Below are 17527 nucleotides of genomic sequence, written 5' to 3'. Positions count from 1 at the left end.
GAGAACAAATTCAGCAGGAGTCAGTGTTTTCTAATAGTTCCAAGTATGTCTTTTTTTGACAGTCATTAGACAGCACACGATACTGGGAATTCTGTTTCCTTCCACTGGAGTGTGTGTGACACTTTCGTTTGACATGTTGTGACTGAGTTTACTAGATGATGCTTCTTGAGTATCTTTTTTTCAGCCCTTGTTTCACTTACTTGTTCTAAATGGGGGTACACATGTGAGCACTCGGGATTCACTCATCCATTTAAGTAGTTGATATTGTGTGTGTGTGTGTGTGTGTGTGTGTGTGTGTTAAAAATGCAAAAAGCAGCTTAAACTCACCAGATAAGAGGAGCGACTGAGTTGAGGCCAGGAAGCAGAATAGATGGCACTCGCACAAAAACTCTCCACAGGACTAAGTGGATTTAGGCTGGTCCAAATCTCCTATCTCCCCAGTGCTAATGTGTCCAAGCAGGCATTTCTCTGTCTCATTGAGAAAGTGACAGAGATTTAAAATAATAAAACCATGCTGCTGAAAAGAGGGTCAGGAAGTCTCAGCGAGGCTTTTGGAGGCCGAGAAGGATGCCAGTGCAGATGCTTCACACCCCACTGTCTGGCGTCAGGAACACACAAACTGCTTCACTGTGGATGGAACAGAGAGCCTGAAAGCAGACAGCATTTCAGTAAGGATCGCTTTAGGCAGAAGAAGATTGTTATTTTTATCTGTGGGCATTTATAATGGGAGGTATTGACTTTATTCTGCTACCTCACTGACATCAGACATGACATTGCGGACCCTCATGAAGATTCACCCTGAAAATGTGTGTTTTTGAATCATCATAAAACAGGTCTTTGCTGATATTTTAAGTATCATCATTTTTTGATTGGAGCCAGACTTTGTTTGTTGTTGTGTTTTACAGTGATAAATCCAAGCTTGAAATTTTAGGAATGTTGTTGTCAAAATGTACAGAGTAGGTCAGAGGAGAGGTACTAGAGTGTGTATCTATAGCGATCTGTAGAACACGGTGGAGGCTCTGTCATGTTCAGGATCTGCTCTGTCAGTTTATGAGGTGGCCGTAGCTCAGGCGGTAGAACAGGTTATCTCCTAGTTTGAAAGTTAGTGGTTTGCCCCTTGCTTGCTCCAGCCTCCAGTCTGCATGCTTTGCAGAAGATACTGAACCCTAAGTTCCTCTCCAATTCATGGTCGAGGGAATGTGTGTGAAAGTTAGCTAGAAAGCACTTAGGTATTACAAAAAGTAACTGTGTGAATGGGTGTTAATTTGTGAATGAGGCATGTTGTATAAAGGCCTTTGAGTGTTTAAGTAGAAAAGCACTATATAAGAGCTAGTCCGTTTATCATTTCTGCCAGTGGTTTGGGAATCTTATCGAAATAGATGAATTTGTGAATGCAGAAAAGTACAGGGGTAAAAGTGGGTTGCAAAGCAACTTGCAGATTTAGTTGCAAAGTAGCTTAAATAGCAAGCCCTACAGTAGAAGGCACCTGATCCATTGGTTGATGTGAGTTGGCATGGAGGTCAGCTGATCTGCTGGGATTGCTACACTCAGTTTTTGCACAGACTCGTTAGTCAGGATCTTACAATTCAGATGAAATGTTACATGTGTTTAAGTCCTGCACCTTGACTTTTGTAAAATCCCATTTTTAATGGTTCTCAAACTCAGGGAGGAAAAAAGTGTGAAGGAGGCGAGACTAATAAGCACATAGTACAGTTAGCATGCTTTCAGCGCCACGCTCTCAGACTGACTCTTCAGTTTCCAGTGCTTTGTTTGCAGTTGGTTTCTTTACAAAGGCTCGGGAAGGAGTAGAGACAAAAGGCTGAGGCCACAAAGAGAACTTGTGTGATACCGATGACAGGCTCGGGATTACTGTTTCTTTATACCTATTCAAACACATCTGTGGGGGCGTTTCACAACCGAGGCTGATTGTAGTAACTCTCAAAACTCCCAGATTAAAAACACAAAGGCTAAATTGCTGTTTATCAAATACAACAACACTTTCTCTGATCGCCTTTGATTCAAAGTGAAACATAGAGCTTTGATTAAAACCAGGTAATAAGGGTGTCTTTTGATACTCTTTATCTTTCTATCCCTCTCTTACCCCCTCCCTCCATCAGGATAAAGAGGAACAGTGGATGACCAAGCTCGTTCCAGGTGCGAAGGACCATGCCTTGCTGCACCCGCTCCAGTGGAACACGAGATATGAAGTGGAAATCACAGCGCGCAACGTGAAAGGCCTGTCGGAGCCCACCTTCTATCAGTTCTTCATGCCACAGAAACCTGACATTACAGGTAAAAGCATGATAGAGGAAAACTTCGGCTTGTAATTTGCCCTTTTTTAACATTTCCACTTTCTCATAGATGCCTTCTTGAGTTGCTCTTAAATGCCTTTTGAAAGTCCCCAAAGAACACTTTTGAACTTGTTGTGTTAAGTGGGGTGTTATTCGTGCCACTAGAAAGAGCGCTGACGATAACAAAAGCAAGAGAGCAAGATGTTCCAGTCAAGATAAAGCGAGCCTGAAAACGCACCAGCCCTTGTTGCTGCTTCGCTTTCTGGACAAATGATGCTGCTGTCATCGTAGAAATAGTGCCCCGGCCTCTCCGGCAACAGATTTCTCTCTGTATGATTGTCGAATGGGGTTTAAATCCCACAGAGAAGCACTTTACTCCGAAGTCTTTTAGAGGTGCGTTGAAAAGCTGAGAATTTTTCCGCTCTGAAAAGCCAAAACGTCCTTAGTTTGACTACATTTGGCCAGTTTTTTGAAGGCATAAGAAAAAGTGAGCAAACAAAACAACTAACTGGAGAGTTTGGAGAACAGATATTAAGTATTAGAGCAATACTCCACAAAGTGAAAGAAGCTGTAAAGGGTGAACTATTGAAACTAGTAATCTCTAACAGGATCATGATCCCAAAATATATTGTACCCGGATAGCGATTTGCATTATCAGGATCACGTTTTCAAACGATTAAGGGAAGAGTGTTTTGTTTTTTTACAAGAAGCTTGAGCAGCAGCCTTGACTTCAGTGCATTAGTGCAGTCCCCTTTAAAACTGCTTCAGGACTTGTGCGCACCAGTGCTTACTCGAGACCACAGGTTTTCAAGCTGAGAGACAAGAAGCACACAGTTGCATGAGGTGAAAGGGACAGGTGGATGTCGGTGTCCCAAAAACAGAAAGACTATAAATGTGGCCCATTTAGCGATACAGTCAGCAGTTCCAGACCACAGTCACTGCATGGATTCACAGTGATCGCTGGGACAGCATTGGACAGTATCTTTTCTATACAAATGCTGTTGAAATAGTAATGAAGTAGTTTGCTCATAGTATTCCTTTTGAGTCTGTATAGATGAAAAGAAGAAAAAGATTTTTTTGACTTTGTTTTCACGATGCTTTGCCTTGGAGTAACCCATCTGCTTCTGTCTGCCTACCTGAGGCTGGTGCTACATACGCTGAAGTCCTGATGGGGAAAAGAGAGTTGTTTTCTGCCTGTGAAACTTGAGCCATGCTGCTAAACCATGGTAATACGATGGAGCAGTAAAAGTGGATAAAACTTGGATGTGGAAAGCACCTGTGGTTAAATTTAGTTCAACTTAGGTTTGTTTAGAAAGCACCAATTAAGAGCAGAGTTGCCTCAAGGGGCTTTATATTCTAGGGTAAAGACCCTAGAATATTAGAAAGGCAGCACAAAAGACACATAGACAATATAGGAAAAAGCCAGAGTTTCATAATTACTAATGATTAAAAGCAGTAATGGTGTATAAACAAATGGAGAGTGAGAAGAAGTGAGTGAAGAAGTGTTCAGTGCAGCATGGGAAGCTCAAAGCAGCCTAGGCTTAATGCAGCATAACTAAGGAGAGGTTCAGGATCATATGATCCAATCCTAACTATAAGCTTTATTAAAAAAAGGAAAGTTTTAAGCCTAATCTTAAAAGTAGAGAGGATGTCTGTCTCCCAAATCCATAGTGGGAGCTGGTTCCACAGGAGAGAGGCCTGAAAGTTGAAGCTTCCCGTTATACTTTTAGAAACTCTAGAAGCCAAGATGGAAAACATATGATCTGTCTTTCTAGTCCCTGTCAATAGTCTCACTTCAACATTTGGATCAACTGAAAGCTGTTCTGGGAGCTTTCAGAGCCACCTGATGATAATGAATTACAGTAGTTCCTGCAAGCAGGAACTAAGGGAAAATTTAACATATTTTACATTGTGCTAATTACTGGCCAAAAAAGGACCTAAAATGTAAGGGATGTAAATATTTCCCAACATTACAAACTGAGCTATGGTTATAAAGTAAATGGCCAAAACAAAATTTCTTGTAATGATGGCATGTCAAAAAATAGCATTCGGTGAATAGTCAGTAATCTGACTGTAGATTTTAGCCACTCATCATGCAACAATGCCAAGTATTTTCTGCTTTAAGATTTGTCACCATATAGAATGTGCCTAATATTATTGTATTTGCCCTTTTGGGATTTGGCCAAACACGTCAAGATGCTAATATTGTTGCTTTTTGTTTTTATCAGAAATATTGCTAGTAACATTATATTTTTTGACTGGTCTTATTTATGCTTTCACCTCAAGGTTCTTGTAAATGTATCACCATTCTCCTGTTCAGCTACTCTGACTGTCGGCGTCCTTGCTAGGGCTTCATTCTCGTCTGCTCTAATAAACAGCACAAGTATTACAATCACACCACGGTTCGCTTCAAAGAAACCCAGCAGAGCACGAGTGAAAATACCCTCAGGCTGTACTTTTCTTCTCTAAAATATCATTCTTTTCTTCTTGTTTTTTCTCGCTGTTTATCTTATGGTCCTCCTGTGGTGCTGCTTTGCAATTCTGCTGAAATTCATTGAGAATGGAGCACAGATGGAACGTCTCTAGTCGAGCTCGCTTCTCATTTGAAAGAGCGACACGCACACGGTTACATAAGCCAATATACAAACACAGATAACTTCTTCAGCGCTTGGTCTTGGGTATTCTTATGTTGAGACTGCGCAGTTCTGCTGCATGACAGTGTATGTGCTTGTTTCTCTCCTGATAGTTTGACTTGAGCCTTCTTGTTTTTTTGTTTGGGGAGGGCAAAAAAAGCTAGAAAATTCTAAAGACAAAGATGGTTACAGCTGCTGCGGCATCTTCTGTGTAACATTCATATAGATTTTGCTTTTTTGTTTTCTTTTTGTTTGTTCTAGGTTTATCTTTAAAAATAATTTTCTTTTGATTGGAAAACTGTTATGATTTACTGCTAGTGTTGACTAGCAAGTTGAGCTAGCTTCTATGACTCTGTGACTGTTTCTTAATTGTGATACTATTATTATATGATACACACTATGCAAGTACACTATGTAGAGTACTTGTATAACATGTAAATTTAGTGAGAGTAGTGCTGTCTTAAACTGAACACAGCAAAATACTCACTGGAAGTAACAGCTGCAATTTTGACCAACTATTTTGCTAGCTGTGATATTTTTTTAACATATGCAACTTAACAAACCTTTGACAACACATAAATTAAATTTTCCTGAAAGGGAATAAGAACATTGAACACACATAATCACAAAACAATGCGACAACTCTGTTAGCCTAACGTTATTGTTTAAAAATTTGCTACTTTTAGCTAGCTAAAACTCTAGCTTTTAGCTAACTACAGTGTTTTTTTACTAAATCCTCCACAGTTTGTTAAACATGCACTTATGCAAATGCACACGTGCACAGTAAAGCAAAAAGATCTTTGAAGTGTATAACATGCAACACGGGTACACTTTGAAGCTGGAATATATGTGAAGCGATACAGACATAAAAATGTTTTTTCTTTCATTGATCCCATGCACTTCCCCCTACAGACCCCAATTTCACATGTGATTTAAAAGAAAAAAAATCAAAGGAAGGCTGCTTCAGTGTTGTTTTGCTTTCTTCTCGGAGCCTTTTACCGCATCCATTTGTGCTGTTTTGGATGTTTGCCTCTGTCATTATTGCACTGGCTAAATAGCCTGTAAGAGTGTGGGCTGCTTTTCAAACAGCAAACAAGACAAGGGAAACGGCAAGCTTAAGGCGGGTCACTTCGATTGGCTGTCCTATCTTGTTAGGTGCATCGTGGGAAAGAGCCTGGGAGAGAGAAGAGGGTGAAATTGGGAGAAAACACTTTTCCTCCTAATGTGTTTGTTTGAAAGAATAAGTCGGCCGAGCTTTCCAGCTACGAAGGCAATAAAGGGGTTTACAGTAGACAGAGAGGGCAGGAAGCTGTCACGTCGTGCAGCAAGGACAGAGCAGGATTTTCACAGAGAACTCAGTCATTTATCAAACATTGTCTCTTGGTTAAATCTCACAGGACACTCTAATTACTCCCATTTCTAAACCCCTGACCCAGTCCAGCTGATAGCTTAGTTATATCTGTTTTAAGGTTTAACTTTCATTAACCAAAGGCATCTTGATACTTCCAGCCAAAATCATATTGATGTGATCATACAGCTTTAGCAAAGAAAAAGGGAAAGACTCCACCTTTACATTCTCTGCTTCAGTGATGTAAATTAGACATTAAAGATGTCCTTCTATCCCAATGAACAGTATTAGAAGTGAAATCTCTTCTAGTCTCAGTTGCGGGCCGTCTTTCTAATTCACTGCATTAGCTTTTTCCTCTTCTCGTGTAAACACCGTGTCACTTAATGAAAGAAACATCCAGTTGTGTTTATTTCTTTTTTTTCCCCAAAACAGAAAATATGGTCAGGCTGTATAGGTACCTTTTATCTCCCAGTAGCCAGTTTCTCTCCTCGGTTCTCTCTCGGTGTGTTATGCAGCTACTGTATTCAGTAGGTGTTTTCTTTTTTTCCTCCTCATCCATCCGCTTTCTCCATCCTATTTTAGTTTGTAAAAGGCTGAATAACCTTTTTCACGTCCCGCTTACAGAGAATTCTTTAAGAAAAATGCCATTGATTGCAATACTTTTCAATTTACTCCCTTTTCTTTGAGTCTTTTTATTTTATTTTAGTTGAGTTTTTTCTTTCATACCAAAATATTTTTTTTTGCCTTCTCAACCAATAAGCTGTTCTTCCCTACCCAATTACAACATTGTCCCTCTAACACCAGTTTTTATTTGTTTATTCTTTTATTGGCTTGTAAACCACACAGCTTTCTTGGTGGAGAGATTTTTTGGAGTCTCCTTTTTCAAATGAATTTAGACGTTTACACAATGGTTTGAAAGCAGCGCGAAAACAGTTGAATAGTGAAAATCACTGATTGAAAGCTTCCCATCGGTATCCCAGTCATGTTTCTGTTGGTCAACTTGGGAATGAGAAAAGGCTGGATTTTGGATTGGAAACAGAGCATCTCAGCACAAATATTTCATACCTACAAGCACGGTGGTGGAGATGTGATGATTTGGGCTTGTTTTACCACCACATGACCTGGGCAGCTTTCAGTCATTGAGTCAACCACAAACTCCTCTGTATACCAAAGTATACTAGAGTGAAATATGGGACCATCTGTCTGGCAACTAAACTTGGCTAAAGACTGGTCAAGAAACAGGACAATGATCCCAAACACAGCAGCAAATCAGACTAAATCATGACTAAAAAAAGAAAAGATGCCATGTTAGGCCCTTAAGAGAGCTGTGCATAAATAAGTGTGCGCAAACTTTAATGAACTGCAGCAACACTGTGTCACAGAGTGAGACTAAAGTCCTGCACAACAATATGGCAGACTAATAAAGTCACTAAGAAAATGATTACTTCAAGTTATTGCCGCTAAAGGTGGCTCTGCAAGCTACCGAGTCAATCAGTATTACACTGATGACTGCAAGGCAAGTGACAACAGATGGGACTCCACCAGTATGTGTTCCCAGATAACACAAACCCTCAAATGTTAGTCACAGGCCTACAAAATAAAGAATGGAAACTAAATAAACATTAAACATTAGAAAAATCTTTTGGTTATTTGATTATTCTGTGATCCGAGTCTGTACTGCAATGATTTTAAATGACACAAGCGTTACCAGTCGCCAAGGTTACACACGGACTAACAGAAAAGAAAATCATTTTAATTAGGTTCATGCTTATGGAAATAAATGAACATGACTGTTATTACTTACTGTGAGTAATGTTTTATAATAATACTTTCATTCATTCGTGTAGATATGATAAGCGGTAAACTTTGATGACACTAAAACAGGCTTCTCTAAGTCCCATAATGCATCATGTCATCAGTGCCTTATGCGGTGGTGCATATCAGACAACCAAGGGCCAATTTAAGAGTAAAAACAGCAGTTTATTGTTTTATTTTATGCATGTTCTTTGTAACCTCAGAGTACACCAGATTGACATGTAGGACTATAAAAAAGAAAACCTTTTCTAACAGAAGGCGTTGTTTTTATTTGTTTTGCGTGGAAAGCGACTAAAGTCACACAGGCTTTTACAGTAATTCCACCTGGCACCGATCGCTGTACTCTCGCTTACATAAAAGAGAAAAAAATATGACACGATGATGCCCGAGTTTGCCTAAATCTGCCCCTGCGGCCTGATATAGTCTGACACTGCTTGTGTTAAGCTTTGTTGTGGCTGCCGCATTTCTTTCCTGGCTTTCGCTTTCTTCTCTTTCCAGTCATGTGCCATAAAAAGCTTTGATAGTAACAGGCATCATAGATTTTGTGCGTAATAATCTCATCAAAGCACTTGAAGAAATAATCTAGGCAGCACTCTCTCCTCCCCCGTGGAGCTCAAATGAAACTTCTTCCTGGAAGTGTTGCCAGCAAATCAAAATGGGAAATGAATACTTTTATAGCTGCCCATTACATAAATCAAGTCTTTCATCAATTTTCAAAATGAAAGCCAAGCAGTGTAATGAAGAAAAGTATTGTTCAATCATTTAGTGTGTAAAAATGCAACTTTCTCAACGCGATCACTTGCTGTTACTGCTGATACTGAACCAGCTGATACACTTCCCAATATCTATTTGTGAGATTAAAAGGAGCCTTATAATAAAGCATCATTTACATTATGTTTACTGACTGCAGTCTCTGAAGTCCTTGCTCAGTTTTTCTCCATATGAAAGTGGATTGCTTCATTCGGTATAATCAGTTGAAGTACTGTTGCTCTGAAACTGCCACTCCAAAATAAAAACTGCATCTGCTGCTGAATGTGTGGCTGGAAAAATTGTCAGATTAAAGCTGAAATTCGGACTGAAGTTGACAAAACTGTCAGACGTCTAGAGATGTACGAGCAAAGCTGACCCGCAGGGATTTTAATTGTTAAAGCTTTAATCCAAGACCTACATTTGTTTGCCTTGTGTAAAATACACCACAGTCAATATACGGATTGTAATACTTACTGGGGTATAGAAGACCAATATAATAGGAGATCAATGGTGGTGTTTACGTGTTTACTTGCTCATTTATTCATGGAACAAAGATAATCCTGTCGAGATCAAAAGATTGCGTTTCCGAGGGAGCACTTTTAACATCAGACAAAATTGATGTCAGCTACCGCAAAGGAAAGCGAGCAGGAACAATGGCTCACACAGATGGCTTATGGTGTTTGAAGACTGTCTGATCTTTGTTTTGCCCGTGACCAGGGATTAAACTGGGATTTGTAGTGTCCCATAGGTGTACATTTGTGTGCACGTAGCAACAATGACGAAATTCTTATACATACAAAGACTTTACATTTACATTCAGAACTGTCCAGAAGGACTGCTGTCGCTTCACATGAACTATAACAAAGTCAGATCTGGGTGGACATCCCTCTGCTCTGGATGTGGCAGTGTGCAAAATGAACTGCTATTGACATAAAACCTTTCTGTGAGTGCACTCTCTAGTGTATCAGTGTCAGTTATAATCGCACATTACTATAGATCACTGAAGGAGAGAATAGGCATGCAAATAAATAAATATGCACAGACTAGCCTTTTTAATCACTAAAGTGCAGTGGCATTCAATTGCATTCTGAAATACTGTGCACAAGTGATTTCTTTATATTTTCTTGGGAAATGGATAAAAGGTGCAGCAACTGGGAGTTGATCTGCAAAGAGGCTTTTGGGAAAATCCTTTTCAGTCATCCAAGATTCCCAGGTTCCCAATATATTATATATTCTTACCCTACAGTCGCAGTATGGACATAGTTAATCACAGACAGGCTGAACCAAGTTAGGACACATTAGCCACGTATGCTTGTAATCTGCATTTGATCAATGGGCAGGCACAGATAATAAGACTATATATGCATGAATGAATGTTCGGTTTCCCTGAATCCACTTGAATTGTGAGATTAATGTCTGTTGTGGCATCATTTCCAGTGTGTCACTAAAAAATTTGGCTTTCAATATGGTAAAAAATACTTGGGTAAAGAAACCATCTCCATCTCAAAACACTTAAATCTGCATGTATTGTCCTTGATATCAGCTATTAAAATTTTTTTTTTTTTTTAAAGGTCCTTTTGAACATTTCACGGATAGTGAGTCTCAGCTCCAAACACCTTCTTAGGACAGATTCTGTTGGGAGAAAAAAAAAACTTGATATTGACAAAGTTAAGTTTCTGAAAGCCCTTTTGGCAGAAAAAATATAGAAGCATTTTCAGAAATGATGCCTGATTGCAACCAGCTTGTATGGGCGATATCCCAACTCTAGATTCCAGTCAAGAATGATCTTGTGGACTTGGGGAGTCGGGATGCTGAGAACTGTGAGGGAACAGTCATGAATCAACACTGCAGTGTTGAAATACTACTTAGATACAGAAGCTGGGATAGAAGGACAAAGTGAAGAGAGGAAAAACAATGAAAAAGAAGCCAATACATTGTTAACAGGAAGTGACTGTTGGTGGTGAAGTACAGCAACATTCTGCACGCAAGGTAGGGTCTTGTAGGACCTTCAACACTCGGGGGTTACATGGCATTGTAACCTTTTGGCTTTTAAACTTTTGTTCATGCATAAGAAACTGTGCTTAAGCAGAGTTTAAACTTTGAATTGTAACTGCAAAGATCAAGGTACAGACACTTGAATTACTCCTTAAAAAGCCGTAACCTCAGACAGCAGCAATTACAGAAAAGGAAGCTGAATTTCTTTGAAGTCTTTTGAGGTTGATTGTTAAGGATGCCATATTCTTCTAACTTAAGAGTAATTTCCCATGGTTTTTCATTTCCTCTACGCTGGCACTTGAGTGCACTTGAATCGCATCAGAGCTGATCTGCTTCCTCCTTGGAAATGGACGGAAAACAAGAACCCATCCATCTCTCGCGAACTAGAGAGGATTTAATTATAATGTTGAGTTTTTTGAGTATGTCCTCAGAAAAACTCCCCTTCTCCACTCCTCGTCACGTCGCAAAGTGAGCACTTAGGAGGAAGACTTGCTCCCCTCCGCAAATGATGATGTTTGTCACGGCGCAGATTAACGCCTGCTACCTTCTTAATCAATGATTGCCCATTTGGTCATCATTAATTGAGTCACTTTCTCATAGATCCCATCTAGAGACAGTCAATCACCGGTCAGACTTAATGAGTTTGTATTGTCAAAGATGTGTATGAATGGCTTCAGGTGCCACGCAAGCAGCTGGATGTCTAGCCACTCAATGGTACTAATGTGCCTATATATCAACAAGTAATCGGAAGAAGTCAGTAAACTAGTTAATAGAGCAGAGAAATAAGAATTAATGAACACTGGGTGTGCAGAAGTCGAAGGTTTTCGAAAACTTCAGTCTTAAAAAACACAAATTTGGTTTTTACACAAATACTTTGAGGAAAATGTGTTACTAAGTGTTGCCAGGTAGCTGCAAGATAAAATAATTCCTTACTTTAACATATAAAGTAGCATCTATGCAGATATGAACATATCTTGAGCCATTTAAGCATCAATTTGGAACTCAAATCTTGTATATGGGAATAATTCACATGCTGTTCTTTTTAGGAAGCATAAATTATTTCTATTTGCATACCGTAACAGACAAAAATGTTCAGGGTCAGCATTATCAACCCTGTGAAATGTTGACCTTTTAAACTGAGCCATAGCACAAACCAATACTGTGAAATGATGTGCTTTAACTTTGTAATGCTCAAAGCTTGTAACATCAAGCTAACAGTGTGAGTTATATTTACACACAGTATAATAACAAGCCTGGTAGGAGGATTGCAAAGACACTGGACAGAAGACTAGTGAGAGATGTGTTTAAAAACTAGGGATGTGCACGACTAGCCGACTAATGGTCACTGTTGTCACTCGTCGGGACCAGACTTACTTGTCATTTAATGTAAAGAATGGAAAGACTCGATGTTTCCCCGGATAAGCCCAAGGACGTAGCAAGCAGGAGGTCTGGTCTGTCCTACTAATGCCCCCGCAACCTGACTTCAGATAACCTTAAGAAAACGGCAGGATGATCTATTGTTTTGTTTTAGATTTGAACTTTTATTTTAGTGGCTGTCATGAAATTTCGAACAATGTGCATCATTCATAATGCACGGCACAACGCACCACACTTTTCAGTGTTTATTAGTTTTTCAGATGTTAACTTGTGACATTTTAGTAATACATGAGCGTCTTTTGTAGTAACATGTTCTCATTTTACATTAAACATCAGTTTGTTTCAAGTGTTTTTCTTTTATATTGCCTGTCTGGAGAATAACTTGCACTGTTTATAATGCACGTTGCGAGGTGAGGCACATTTCAACAGCACGATTCAGCCAATAGCGGTGATAAATGGCTTAAAATGTCTTTGTTATTAGTTTTTGACATTTTCCAATAAACAGTTTTGAGATTAAACTTAATGTGGAGATACTTTTGGTTAACAGTGGCTTAAGGGTGTTTGTTAATGTCGAAAAAAAATGGTGGCTAATTTTGTGCTGTCCCGTTTTATTTTCAGCCAGTGGTTTTTTTCCTCATTTAGTCGAGTAAGAAATTAACCATCTGGAACATTCCTACCAAAAACCCCAGAACAAATGTCAAGACAGTAGTGAAGGATTTAGCCACGTTGGGAATTGTAGTCTCAAAGAAGACTATCACAAGAGCCCTGCTCATCCTCAGGAATGGACTGAGAGGTTGAAGACTAAGAAAAATGTCATTTCTGTAGAAGAGACACCTTCAAACCAGACTTAAGTATGTTAAAGACAACCTGGAGAAAGAGTATAGATACCAGAACTGCATCCTTTGGTCAGATGAGATGAAACTAGAGCTATTTGGCCACAGAGATCCTGCTTATGTTTGGAGAAAGAAGGGAGTGGAATATAACCCAAAGAACACTGCAGGCCCCACAATGAAACACAGCCTTGGAAATATTATTACTTAGTTATTATTTAGTTAGGCTGCTTTGGTGCATCTGGAAATGCGAATGTCATCATGTTGGAAGGAATAATAAAGAAAGGAGGATATGAGAAGATTTTGAAAGAAAAGGTGGTTTAGTATACTTGAAAAAGCTGTGCTACAAAATTCCTTTCTCTGTTTAACAGCACTTAAGAAACACTAGACCAAAAAAAGACTCCATTGAAACTGTAGTTAAGAGAGAAAAATGTTGGACAAAATGGAACACAGTAATTATTGCACTGACTTGAATTTATGTCTGAATCATGGATGGATTGAAGATACAAGGATGGAAAAATGATAATACTAGACTCAGTCAGCCAACACTGGAAATTAACAACAAAATAAAAATGTGACAACACAAAATTAGCCACCATTTGTTTTTTTGACATCAACAAACACCCTTAAGGAACTGTTAGCCAAAAGTATCTCCATGTCTCTGTGCTCTGCCCACAGCCAGATTGTAATTTTCAAGACAAAGTCAAATTTGTTGCCATCCTCAGTCCAAAATACAGAAGTGATGACTGCGCCAAGCACACGAGTGTTGGACTGCCTGTCTGTTTTTCTATTAGGCAGACCTCAAGTTGGAGAGAGAAAGCACAGTGATGCTGCAGCATGGCCTCATTTGCAGATACAGAAAGTGAAAATATAACCATAGACACAGCAGTAAAGATAGACTCTCTCCCTCTCTTTGCATAGTGAATGATGTTGGATATATGTCCTGTGCATCATAGTGCACCCGATTTTTGAACACCATAGTGAAGAGAAGGCACAAACGTTGATTTCGGGAGCTTTCAGTTGGAGTATTATATCCAAATACAAAAAGGCAAGCGCAAACGATAGCTTTCAGACACCTTTTCTTGATGTCTAAATTGTGGGAAACATGTGCCAGAAGAGATGCCAGCATCACAGATGATAAGCATTTCTACTAGTGAAAAGTCCCGTCACTGTCTGTTTATTGGCACTGTAGAAAGTTCAAAGAAGATCAGAGGCAGTTCTGTGTTGAAAAAACCTTTTTTGTTATCCAAGTAGATAACTTGGTACGTGACTCAGACGTAAAGCATGGCAGTTTTTTGTTTCATTTGATAATGAAGCATGCCTTTGAATAAATAATAGCTTTAAATCCAATGAAAATTCCCTTTCTTAGCCAGCAAAGAGGTATTTGCATGCATAGTGCAACTTCTGCCCTCAAAGCCCCGCAGGCAGTTTATCACTCTGACCTGTGGGTTATTACAGAGGATGGTTTTCACTGCTGCCGTTGCATCAGTTTGAGTGCAGGTGATCACTCAGTGCAAGAGGAAGGCAGCACTGCCCTCTATTTCCTAAAAGACCCTCCAACAGAATTGACCTCATTACTTCTCTTTACTCTGAGATTATAAATCAACTAAGGCAACTCTAGGTGACCAGATGAGCGTTTGTTGCACATTAGTAAAAACTGGACATCACCAACAAATAAAACAACAGGAAATAGTAGTTGATCACATGTAAGCAGTAATGTGCATGTTTTTCTCTTCCAGTCATATTATTGGAAGGCATCCTGGCAACTGTCATGATGTGCCTCGTGGACACACATTTGTTATATTTAAATCAAGCAATTTGAAAATTTCTTACGCAGAGATCTGACCTGTTTCATACAGTAAAGGTGAAGGCTGAAAATTTTCTGTAATAAAATTGGATAGACTTTTACAGAGCCACAGCAGAGTCCTTGACTACCCTAACCTGAAAGTGTAGTTATAATTGTAAAAACTTGTATTGAAAGATGAGTACTTTAGATACACACAAAAATAAATAAATAAGCATGTCCAAATCCCTTTGGGGTTGTGTCAGGAAGAGCTTGTGATGTAAAAAACCAACCTGCCAAATCAAATATGTGGGGTACCCGCTGTGGTGACACCTTGTGAAAAAAAGGAGCAGCCGAAAGTAGCTGTAGGTTAACTGGTGACACTAAATTGGAAATGACTGTGGATCTGAAATAGATAAAGCACTTTAAGTATATTGAATAAACGGCTATGTAACCATATGGCTTTGGGTAAACTGTAATCTTAAGCACTTTGAAGAGCAGGAATGAGATTATGTAAATGCCAGTCGGATTCCTTTAACAACAGTTTGAACCTTTGAACGTAGCTCTAAAAGTAAAGTACTGTGCAAGTCTTGAGCCACCTTTTTTTCCTGATTTGTTTTGGGATTTACGTGCGGTGATGTATTCAAATTTATCCACACATACATAGAAATGTATATAGGGAAAAAAAAAGGTTGAACAATTCTAATGAGCTTGAAAGCCAATGTTTGGTGTGACCACTTTTATTTTTCAGCACAGTCTGAACTCTCTTAGCAGCTTTTTTGTCATTTCTTTAAGTAGTCTTCAGGAATAGTTCTCCAGGCTTCTTGAAGGACATTCAAAGCTCTTCTTTGGATGTTTCTGCCTTTTGTTCTGTTCTCTGTCAACATGATCCCACACTGCTTCAATGATGTTGAGGTCTGGGCTCTGGGGAGGCCAATCCATGACTGATAGTGTCACATAATCAAGTCCAGAATTCGTCAGTGTTGTCTTACCGAATTTGGTTATTTGCAAACTAATTTAAATTACCTCAGACCATCTGTACAAAGCAGTGATGATGCACTGGCGGTACTCGCTGTGTTAGAAAATACAAACGCACATATTTAAACTCAAAGATGAGCCTATTAAAATCGCATTCAATACTATGCCTTTCTTAGAAAACAACATTTGAATCTGTAAATTGACTAATGCACTGGCAACATTTATTGAATAATGGATATGAATGATATGATATGAAACTGATACCCTTTAATGCTTTCCGGATCTTACCACTTTCATCGCCATTTCTTGGCAAAAATCCCGCTCATGAAGGTTCTTCCAGTAATTGCGCTGATTGCCTTCCTGAGCTAACAGATCAGGTGCTTGTTGATATCAGCGTGGTTACATCTTTTTCTTCTGCTCTGTTACTCCTTCTTTTGCACTGACTTTAATGTAAGCTTCTTTTTTTAGCCACGCTTTCACCATCATTCGATTGTCTAACGTACATGTTTTGGGGTTTTTTATATGAAGACATTGCTCTGTGGCTGTCGTCCAAAATAAGTTGTTCACGTTTTAAAATATATTATTTAAAAATATTAATCTATTAATAATATAATAAATGTATTATATTATATTATATTATATTATATTATATTATATTATATTATATTATATATATTATGATTTTGTTTAGCTAAAGTAGTAACAGTCACTGACTCAACATAGCCCATGCAAAGTTACCGTTAATTCCTCAGACGTGCATTTATTTTGTGTGCAAATTCAGAACAGTTCTAATGCATGTTGGGTAGTTTTGTTTTTCTAATTTTATTGTACATTATCATTTTTTGTTGTTGTAAGTATTTCATCTGGATTTGTTTTGCACGTTAGGACCACCATAGAGGTGTCAACTACAGCAGACACTGAGGCCTCTTAACGCTGACAAGGACAGCTGATATCTCAGTTTTGATAAAAGTATTCTGAGGTGTACCTTCATCCAGAAACAGCCCTATTGTGTGTGTGTGTGTGTGTGTGTGTGTGTGTGTGTGTGTGTGTGTGTTTCAGCACAGCTCAGACTGTTCTTTTCCTAAATCACTTCAGAACCTGGGAATAAATCGAATAAAATGGCTGGAAAAACAGCTACAAGTAAACAAGCATGTAACATATCAATCCAACCTCAAACTGTCAAGCTGCTGCTAAGCACTTTAGTGTAATACTCCTTATCGGATGGAAGCCTGATATTTATGGATTTCAGTCTTTTAGGCTCAAGGGTTTTTGCTGGCATCCCTTCCAAAGAAAAAAAATGACAATTTAATAAAATCTTTATCGGGACACTTGTCCCTTGGACAAATCTTGGGGGGGAGAAAAAAAAACTATCAGCTTGTTTTTAATTTAGGAGCAAATGTGTGCATTTTAATTTATGTAAAGACAGTGAAAATATTAGTATCATTAGATAACCCTTTAAAATCTAAACTGTGTAATAATTACCTTTTAATATTTAAATATTATGTTTCATATTTGTATTTTTTTATTTGTATCATATTTGCTACATCTGGCATTCTACTGTACATGTACCAAAAACTCTCAGAAGGACATTTTTAGCCATTTGTTAACAAAAGACAAAATAAAAGTGTTAATAAATGGATCCTGTGTGAAGGTCATGTAGCTCAGAGGTGCCTTGAGTTTTATAATTAATGACATAGACACTGTATAATTTCTATGGCCCAACATGA

General features: G+C 38.7%; 1 protein-coding gene across 3 annotated transcripts in view; it reads left to right on the top strand.

The window, feature by feature from the left end:
• The window catches only part of ncam2 (neural cell adhesion molecule 2), a 372021-nt gene that overhangs the window by 334640 nt on the left and 19854 nt on the right, over nt 1-17527 (top strand). For all 3 annotated transcript variants that reach the window (XM_005460775.4, XM_005460774.4, XM_019352139.2), the window contains exon 15: nt 2118-2292. In XM_005460775.4, coding sequence (XP_005460832.1) covers nt 2118-2292 — 175 coding nt within the window. The remainder of the gene's footprint in view (nt 1-2117; nt 2293-17527) is intronic.

Source organism: Oreochromis niloticus, linkage group LG23 (assembly GCF_001858045.2).
Source record: "Oreochromis niloticus isolate F11D_XX linkage group LG23, O_niloticus_UMD_NMBU, whole genome shotgun sequence".
Lineage (NCBI taxonomy): Eukaryota > Metazoa > Chordata > Actinopteri > Cichliformes > Cichlidae > Oreochromis > Oreochromis niloticus.
Note: the sequence above shows the minus strand (reverse complement) of the source record. Positions and strands in the feature narration are given on the sequence as shown.